The sequence below is a fragment of the Parambassis ranga genome, chromosome 19 (genome assembly GCF_900634625.1).
Source record: "Parambassis ranga chromosome 19, fParRan2.1, whole genome shotgun sequence".
Classification (NCBI taxonomy): domain Eukaryota; kingdom Metazoa; phylum Chordata; class Actinopteri; family Ambassidae; genus Parambassis; species Parambassis ranga.
Window position 1 is genome coordinate 18,890,668 of NC_041039.1, and position 9,872 is coordinate 18,900,539.

At 41.6% G+C, this 9,872-nt stretch overlaps 1 protein-coding gene across 2 annotated transcripts; it reads left to right on the forward strand.

Moving 5' to 3' along the window:
* Window positions 1–900: 900 nt before the first annotated feature.
* hmg20a (high mobility group 20A) lies at window positions 901–9,130 on the forward strand. 2 transcript variants are annotated; one of them, XM_028431101.1, is made up of 9 exons: window positions 901–1,023; window positions 2,981–3,051; window positions 3,208–3,417; window positions 4,604–4,736; window positions 5,368–5,405; window positions 6,395–6,470; window positions 6,748–6,963; window positions 8,359–8,491; window positions 8,645–9,130. In XM_028431101.1, the coding sequence occupies exons 2-9, from the start codon at window positions 2,986–2,988 to the stop codon at window positions 8,646–8,648; spliced, it is 876 nt and encodes a 291-aa protein (XP_028286902.1). In that variant the 5' UTR covers window positions 901–1,023; window positions 2,981–2,985; the 3' UTR covers window positions 8,649–9,130. The 2 variants fall into 2 exon arrangements, with proteins under 2 accessions (XP_028286902.1, XP_028286903.1); XM_028431102.1 differs by lacking the exon at window positions 8,645–9,130 and having other exon boundaries at window positions 8,359–8,495.
* The last annotated feature ends 742 nt before the right edge of the window (window positions 9,131–9,872 follow it).

A 9,872-nucleotide genomic window follows, 5' to 3' on the forward strand; every position in this document is an offset into this window, starting at 1 on the left:
CAGTTTGAGTTTACAGCCAAGCACTCCAGATTCTGACCCTGTGGACGCTCACTATTTTGCAGCAATGATCAACAGTTGCAGAGGGAGAATTTCCTCTTAGAAAAGCCAAAGAGGGGGCTAAGGGCAGTTACTGTTCTCTTTACAGTGCACGACAAACCTCATCCTGCTGGAACACTTTCAGCCCCACGCAGTGTGAGTTCAGGTGAATTCTCAGGGAACACAGGAAACTCCACGAGGCAGCCATGAAGTACCCAACCTGTGCGTAATGAGCCTGGCTTAATGCTGGATAATTGGAATGTGATTGTGATCCAAGTTTCAATTAGACCACAGATACAGTTCTCCTGCTAAATCTCCTTCAATTTGGAATCACAGTATTAGCCGCCCCTTTCTTCCTATCTTTATACTGCTGCCTTCTGTACATATTTAAACTATACGGTCTTTAATATCATCATTACTATTTCATAAATGAATATTACAAAATTAATAGAATTTATATAATTTGGAAGTTTTCCTCATTTTATCTGTGTTGGTGCTCGTCCAAGCCCCAAAGCAAAGGCTACATTTATGTGATCAATAAGACTCAATAAGGGACATTCATTTAAAAAACCTGCAGTACACCAAATTACCAGCAGGGGGCAGAAGACGTGTAAACCACGCCTGCCTGATATGTATGTGCACACGAAGAAAACGGAAACAAATGAGGAGGTGTAGAATTAGAAAGGTTAGAACGGTTTTTATAATCAAAATAAAATTAATTTGTGTCTTTTATGTTTATTTCATTCATGTTTATTTCATTCATTTACGTTTGAGGTCATCACATCGTGCGGAATTTTGTTTGACAATATTGAAAAAATAAATAATGTCAGATGTTAAAACAGGCGGAAATGACTGTGTGTGCCTAAACAGAGAATCACATTGGGCACTAACCATTCTATGTAGTGCAGTTCTATGGCAGTGGCTGCTGCATTGTTTTGATTAGGAAAATAACTCGGGCAGATTCAGCTACGGATCGCGTTATCTAAGGTTAGTTTTCACTGGGTGGATTTGGGTGGATGCATTTTAAATACTGCACTTGCTGATGTTTCAAAACGCACGAGCAACAGTTGGCGAAAACGAGAATAAAAGGTTACCCCCGTCTGCTAGCTAGCAGCTTGCTAACACCAGCTAGCAACACAGCAATCTATTACCTCATCAGTGTAACGTGCTAGTGCGAGACTTACCAGTAGTTTCAGTCTAACTGTAAGTGTTGTGACTAGTAATAGTCCTCATGAATACCCAGCGTCCAATTAAGATGTCCAAATGAGAGCTCCTTAGCTGTCTTACCCGCTAACGTTGGCTTTAGGTAGCTAGCTCATGTTAGCATTAGCTATTAGTGGTGTCTAGCTAGCCTTGTGGTCTGTAGGGATTCCATCGATACTTCAGTATGTTTCACATAAATGTGTTTGTGACCGCTCTCTGTCTATTGTGCTAATATCCCCAAATACTAGCTGAATGATTGGCATAATTAGGTAAAGAGGCTTAGCAGCCATGTTAGCTAAATCTTGCCCATTGATCATGTGTGACATACAGTAATGTGTCAACAATACATAAAGAGGACCCAATTCTAATGTAACAACATATTGTGATGCTTCGTAGCTTTTTCTGTTGTTCATAAAATACAGGAATAGTCCACCCCTAAATCATCTGTACTGGCCTTGAGTCACTTGTGGCTTTAAGGTAGTAATGTAATTTAAATATAAGTAAGATATATAAGTATACTTTGTTATGTAGTAATATGCTATTTAAACATGCACAGCTGCAGCCCACCATGTAAACAGTGACACTCTCATCCATTATTCTGTTTACCACACAATGCAATATTACCCTGACTCAGTGATGAGGCATGCAGTATGTGATCTGATCCAGTAGAGGGTGCTGCAGCACATTTCATTTTTATAAGGTCTGATGAGTACAGCACTGAGTATACTGGGAGTATGTGTATGTTCTTTTGTGATGTGAGATATTTGTTCATTACTGTCTCATTGTTACATAGCTTTTTATTCCAGGTTTCAGTTTTTCCCCCACAGACAGACCAATAGGGGCTCTGTTTGTTTTGCAGGATCAGCAATGACGACATTCAAACATCACAAAAATATTTGAAAGGAAACACATGCTTACCTCAAGATTTCCCTGCACATAGTGTTGCCAAAAGAGCTTTTTTTGTGGCAGACTGACCAATTCCTCTGTGGACAGTAACCACCCTCAGGATGCAGAGGCTTACTTCCCATACTGTGATTTAGGAAGGAGAGGTCAAAGGTCATAACACATGGTGTGGCTCTTATTCTTTAGGGAGTGAGTGTGAGTCAGCACAGCACAGTGCTCTCTTAGTTTATGTGGTGTGTTTGAACTTAATGGCTTGTGGTTTTGAGAGACAAAAAATATTATTATTTCAGACTAGTCAGCATTTTTTTTTATTTCTGATGTCACTTTAAATCCAAATGAGACCAGAAGTGCAATTAGAGAACTTTTTCCCAGAGAGTGTTTTAGCATGTCAACGCCCTCTTATCTTTAGGTATGAGTCAGTTCCACAGCACTACGCCTGTAAACGGGCTGCACAGATGTCTGAGAAATAACTATGGTGTGTGTGTGTTTTTTTAGTCACTCAGCCATAATTGATTGATAGCAGAAAGACATTTGTATTAGAGGAAATATGGCTCGCCAGGAGGGAATTTTGAGCCAAGGCAGGAATGATTTTGGACTATAAGCAGTAAGGGGTTAGAAAAGCAGACAGAACAGTCGGCTGTCTGTTTCCTGGCTGGGCGTCATCCCTGGTTACAATGCCTCAGACTGACCCTATCTCCGAATGCTCAACATGCTTTCATTGTTTCACTGTCAAACCTTTTGTCAGCTAATCACAGATAAAATCATACTTCAGCACTTTATGTGTTTATAATTGTCTTTCTGGTTTTATATTATAACATTTTCACCCTTGCATTCATAGAAGTCATGGAGGAGCAGACGGCCTCTCCCGGAGCCAATCCTGACAACAACAGCCAGAGAAATGGAGACGAGGTAAGAGGTGAACACACAGATATCAGATGAAATCTGTTTTCAGTATATCCAGTTCCACTGGACACACACAAAAAAAATCCCATCAGCGAGTGCAGTTCTCATGGAGGACTCTTGCTCAGGATTTACAAATCAAATCTGTTTTTGTTATTTTTACAGAAACCCAGACGTGGCAGCTGGACCAAGGGGAGGAAGAGGAAGAAGCCAATGAAGGATAGCAATGCACCGAAGGCTCCACTCACGGGCTACGTTCGCTTTATGAACGACAGGCGGGAGCAGCTACGGGCGGAGCGTCCAGACGTGCCCTTCCCAGAGATTACAAGGATGCTGGGCAACGAGTGGAGCAAGCTGCCCCCTGAGGAGAAGCAGGTCAGTGCAGGAAGCTTCAGACAGGATTCAAGCACACAACTATAAAGAAAAAGGTGTTTTTATTTACAGATGAAAATATGACAAAAAAATCATCTATATCTAAGGTATGACGCTGATTAGTGCAGTAATAGTGAATTAGGGCAATGCAGCTTTTGAGAAGCAGTGAAGAAGATAAACAGACGCAGAGCCCGAGCAGCCAGCAGCAAAATCTGTTTATGTTTTTGATTAACAAGATAGTGCGATTATTGGCTTTCATTTATTACACCAGTGGGAGCCCCAGAGGACTGGACTGAAATATTCATCTGCAACAGGCTTGCACTTAAGACTATCCCCTGCCAGATTTAACTGTGTCGAGTTGTTCATCTAATTGTTCTGAGAGCACTACAGCGGTGTAGGAACAAAACCCTGTGGTGTCCAAACACTGACCCATGACTATGATTTGTAGCCGTTCGACATCCTTTCATAGATTATATTGCACTAATGTGGTTTGCGTTGTGAGACGAGAACAGTGGAGGAGGATGGATAAAGTTTGGAACGATGGAGAGAGTGTTCAGTTGAGGTGGTTCAGACACCTGATAAGGACGCCTCCCTTTAGTGATCTAACCAGGCACAGCCAGCTGGACCGAGGCCCTGGGGCCGTACCAGGACTCAGTGGAGGAATTTTTATATCTTCCAGCAGGCCTGGGAAAAGAAGAAGGAAACCTGGACCGAGCAGTTTGAAGGAATGGATGAAGCATTATTCTTATTATTACAGAGATATTTCACGATGGGTTTTATGTTTGAGCTGTGTGTTGATGTTAATACCAGCCGTGATGCTTCATCTGTAGTCATTAGCAGAGCCAGGTGGCAGTTTTGGTTGCCTAACTTTAGAGAGAGAGAGAGAGATTTGAAAGCTCTGGACATGTCCCAGCTGTAAAAGTTGTTTTCATACAGTCTGATCAGCCAGTACACTATAGGGCAGCTTATTTGAATGAACAAGTATTCATTAGCTTAAATAATAATTAGGTCACAAGAACTTATAAATACTGGAAGTCAACAGATTTCTGTCTGTCTAATGGAACTAATCCAGACTAATCCTCACTGTGCCATCTCATCCACAATCCTCCTCTTTGACCAAATCCCATTTACCTTCTTTTTGGCTGAGTCTACCCAGATCAACTCACCTTTCTGTGTCTTGTCTCCTCAGCGGTACTTGGATGAGGCGGAGCGAGATAAGGAGCGCTACATGCGGGAGCTGGAGAAGTACCAGAAGACAGAGGCCTACAAACATTTCACCAGGAAAGTCCAGGAAAAGCAGAAGGGCAAGAGGCACCGGGGAGGTGAGATCATGAGGTCATGAGGTCATGAGTGAACGGTTGCATTAAAAGTCATTTTGAGTGTTTGAAAAAAAAAGTTGGCAAACTAAAGAGTTCCTGCATCTGATGATGTTTGGGTCACCAGTCTTTGTTTGGGGACAATGGCTCCAGAGACAAGATGATGCACACAAGTTTTGGAAGTTTTGATTTGCTCTCATGGCTTGAAAAAATTAGTTTTGACTTTTTTAAGGTGCTTTTGGGTGAATAACAAATCAATCAATTGGAGCCTCATAGAAAACATGTTTTGAAACGAAGCATACCTTTTTTTTTGTTTAAAAGAAGTCAGCACTCATCCAAAACACAAAGTAAAGGATACTTCTGTAGTTTTTCAGGTCATAAGTAACAGTCCAGCTTAAGGCCAAGGAGCTGTCACCTCACTCACTCAGGATATGGTCTGCATTATACAGTGTGTTCCTATAAATCCTCAATTTTAAACCCATGAAATATCAGTGACATAAACAGCTCTGCCCTCAAAACGACATATTAAATTATAATAAAGGAGTTTTTTTTGAGGGCATTTATTCCCTCTATTAGTTCAAGATGTGGTAGAAGCACACAGGAATGAATCATCTCCTCTTGTTTTCCTCCTCTCCAGATGTCGGGCACCAGGTAGCCAACGAGGTTCTTCATGAGGTCAGTAACTCCTTCCTGCTCGGTCTTTTCTGTTCTTATTAGTTAAATATCAAAAGTAGTGAAAGAAATATTTGTTTGAACGCAGAGAAGAAATCCTCTGTGGGTGTTTAAAAAAAAAATGATTAAATGAGCTCTACAGACCTGTGTACATCTGGAACATTTAGAGAAAATGAGTAGAAGGTCAAATAAAGAAAAAGTGGACAGTGGACATAATAAATTAATATCTGATAACACATTAAAGATATAGAGTCTGGTTGAAAAGAGTTTCAAGGTAATAAAAAGTTTTATTTCAGTAATATAAACGCACAAAATTAATTTCTGAATGTTGACTGTTTTAGGTTAATTGTGCGTTTAACCTGTTTTTTTTGCCATTTTCTCATCCAGGATTTAAATGTGTTGTGTTTGAGCTCCTTCTGCGCTACACATGAAGTGCTTATTGTTGCATCACTAAAGCTGGGTTAATCCGCTTTGGTGCGCTGTTTGTGATCCAAACACTTGGCTTGTACTAAGTGTGTAATTCATTTTTATGAAGTTCTGGTGTGTAATTAGAGGTTTCCTTTGTAGGTCTTTCAACAGTCTTTTGAAGCCAAGGTGACTTTAGTAGAATCAGATTCCTGCAGGAATAGTTTCTCCTCGAGGTCTTATAGGACATGGGCTTCAGCTTTAATGTCATCATGTTAAGATATGAGGGAGAGGAGGATATAAAGCCGGAGCTGTGCTTTGTGCTTCTGTTTCCAAACACATTTTTATTGCAAAGCATTTCAGAGATTTTGATATCATAGCGGCACCAGTGATGCAATTACTTCTATCTCCTCATTACTTAAAGCTATATCGCTGTATTTCCCCTGTGGCCAGGTATGAAATCAATTACCCAGCCACCCACAGCCCAGCTAGATAAATGACCCCACCTCTCGCTGTCAGTCTGCGAGGCCAAAAGTTTCCACTTTGCAGCTTATCTCTTTCCTCACTCTGTCTCTGGCGACCAACAGAAGGATGCAGAGGGAAAGGACAGAACTGTGTTCGACATACCCATCTTCACAGAGGAGTTTCTCAACCACAGCAAAGGTAAAGAGCTCTGAACACAGTTCACTTTGTGTGCTTGGACTTTTTTTAAAGTGCCATTTGTCTAAGTGTTTCTAAACACATTCATCTGCTGCCTCAAGAGGACCGCCGTGCTTTATAGTGCTCCACCATCCCAGAAATAGGTCCTTAGTGAACTCGCCGATGTCCTTAAGTCTCCAAGCAAATTAAAAATTAATAATGGCTCCAACTGTTCTGTCTGGAACTCTCCTCTGAAGTTCTCCTCTGATCCACCTTTGTGTCTTCGTGTTGTCCACCACAGCGCGTGAAGCTGAGATGCGACAGCTGCGCAAGACCAACATGGAGTACGAGGAGCGCAACGCGGCGCTGCAGAAGCACGTGGAGAGCATGCGCGGGGCCGTGGAGCGGCTGGACGGCGATGTGATGCAAGAGAGGGGACGCAACGGGCTCCTCCAGCAGCACCTGGAGACCCTGCGCCAGGCCCTCACCTCCAGCTTCTGCAGTTTACCTCTGCCAGGTGAGGACAGCTAAGTGTTGCTTTATTCACTGATTCCTAGTTACAAACAGGCAACAAAAGTTCTTCTGTACAACCGTCAGTATCTGCTGATAAAGGCTTTTTTGTGTATTATGACCAAGCGGCAACCTTCGGGGCTCAAAGTTGAAGCCCATGCGGAAGTGTCAAAACTTGTAATTCACGCCGCAACAGCTGGGGGTTGGCTCCAAAAGCGAGTAATTTCCCATAGACTCCCATGTTAAAATGGCCGACTTCACAGCAGAAAAGAACATGTTTACAGCCTGGTACAAAAAACCACTCTGGTCTCAGATGATAGGTTCTCTTCTAGTGTCAATTGTAGGGAGGGTGAATTTTTTTACAACTCACTCATTTCAATGGTATTCGGACTTAAAATTACGCCTAATTATGGGCGTTGCCGCTTGAGTGACAGACAGTTGACGTATCACAGTGTGAGTTTCCTGCTTCCACGATCGCCCGCCCCCCTAAACCCCGCTCGTGCTCCCCCTCTTTGTCCATATTCGGAGTTTTAGTTGACGTGACGCTGCCAACATGGCGGCGGTCATCAAGTCCCGGAACCTCCCACTGAGCCTCAAAACGGCTCTTCAGAAACAAACGGGTGACGTCACGGAGGCTCTGTCCATAGTTTTTACTGTCAATGATTATGACCCATCAGAGCAGGAGTATTAGTTTAGGGAAGCCGAATGGGGAAACACATTTAATATAATTTATTTCAAATCAACATTGTGCTGAGTGTGGAAAAATAAAATATCATTGTTGTTCTTTTTCTGGGGTTTTAATATACACCATAAACTGGTGTTAACTTCATATCCCTACACAAAAAACACAAAGACTGTAGTAAGATAAGTAAATGATAATAAAGGCATTCACTGTTCGACATCTTTCTTCTTTGATTCACTTACTGTTTTTACAGGAAGTGGCCAAAAAATAGTCGTTTTCCTCGTTATAATGGAGGGAATGTGCTTCCTCTTTGTTGGTACTTGCACATACAGAACCTGCAGAGAGTTCACACCCACATTTTTTTTCTCCATCTATTTGAATTTATCTGTTTAAGACAACAGCAAACAGCAGAAACATGTAGAGTGCCGCTGGAATTACCTCACAGCGAAGGATGATTGCAAAACCCACTTTGATCCAGCCTCAGGGAGGATCTTTGGTAGTTTCAGTTCAGGCGAATGTGTCAGTAAATGAACTACAGTGTCAAACCTCCTACTGAGTATGAGCCTGTTTACTGACTTCATAGATTGTTATATTGATTATAGCATTTGGACACAACACTATAATAGAGATCATGCTGCCATTTCTGAGAGCTACTACCAGAGTCTGAATACATTAACCATGACCTCCCTTCGGGTTTGATGCACATTTGTCGTCCTCCAGGCAGTGGAGAGACGCCCACTCTTGACTCCATTGACTCCTACATGAAAAAGCTCCATAGCATCATTGTCAGTAACCCCCAAGAACACGAGAATCTCATCAACACTGTGAGAGATGTGGTCAATCGCTTGGACAGGTAAGAACACAAAACATTCACACTATTGCTTAACATAAATACTTACTGTAATTCTATTTATTAGCTGTTTAGATCTCTTCTACGAGCAGCATTCCTCTAGTTTGTGCTGTCAGTGGAATTTGAACATAGTTTTTTTTCTCCTGTTTGGCACAGATAATTGGACCACGCTCATCTGACGTGACTGACTTGGATTCACAGTGCAGATACTTCAGGTAGATGCTCGTTCCAGGTCGATGCCTCGCTCCTTGACGTTCAATCTTCTTGTCAATCTGTCATCCCAGTTCAACAGCATCTTTTAATACCCCTGCTAAGGTGATGTAGCGTGACATATTTATTTATTTTAATTTTTTTTTAAAACCCTGTTTATGTTCAATACATAGCTGTAGTCGGTTCATAAAGTAATCAGATGACAATCTGACGTTTTGTTTTCACTGTTGGTTTCTAGAGAAATGCTTCCACAGCTACATCTAACCCGTTATCTTGTTGTCATGTGGATTTGTATTTACCACAACCAAGACATGTTCATGTGTAAAATCCTTCTTCCTTTTTTTTGCAGTCTCTTTAAGAATTACATGTGCCATTATTTTGTATTTTCCTGTGAAGAAGGTGTTTGTGTTTTCAATAAATGTATTTACATCATGTGAGTGTCCAGTTTGTTCCAATAGCTTCATGAACCAGCAGTGAAATGAAAACCAAAGTATAGGCTCCTTGTAGCTTTATCCTTTTCAACCCTGTCCGGTTTCCATCCATTGATGCCCGTTTCCTTTTTTACCAGCTGAGACTTCCTCTGTACAATGGACAAGTGTGTCAAATCCTACATTGTTACTAACAGATGTTCTGTTCCCAGAGGAGGCCGTTTACATACTGAACTAATAATACACATTTGCTGACTGCTGCGACTTTATAACTTTATATTTTTTTAGATCTCCACAGCCGGGCTTGTCTGTGCAGTGTGCAGAGGACTTTGGCATGGTGCGAGTCATTTTGAAAGTTACAGAACTTTACAACCTGGAAGCTGATCAATCGTTGTCAGATTGTTTTGGGAGCAAGATTATTTTATTATGAGATTCTGCACTTTGTTCTTTGTACACAGCTAAAAGTTTGCTTGCGAATCTAGCAGCCTCTGTGAGGCTCATTCACAAGGATAATATGCATCTTTGAGATTACTGAATGCCACATACTGAGCGGTATGTGCACACATTCCTGGTTATCTTCTGGTTAATCTCAAAATCTGAAGACTGCAGGTCAGCTAAAGCATCACAATTATTATATTACATCATTTTTCTGGCTCTGTTCGTCTGTTTTCTGCCTCTTACCTTGAGGTGGCACCCTGTCTCCAGCAACAGATGTGCTCTGGAAGAGCACTGCTGCGCATCTAAAT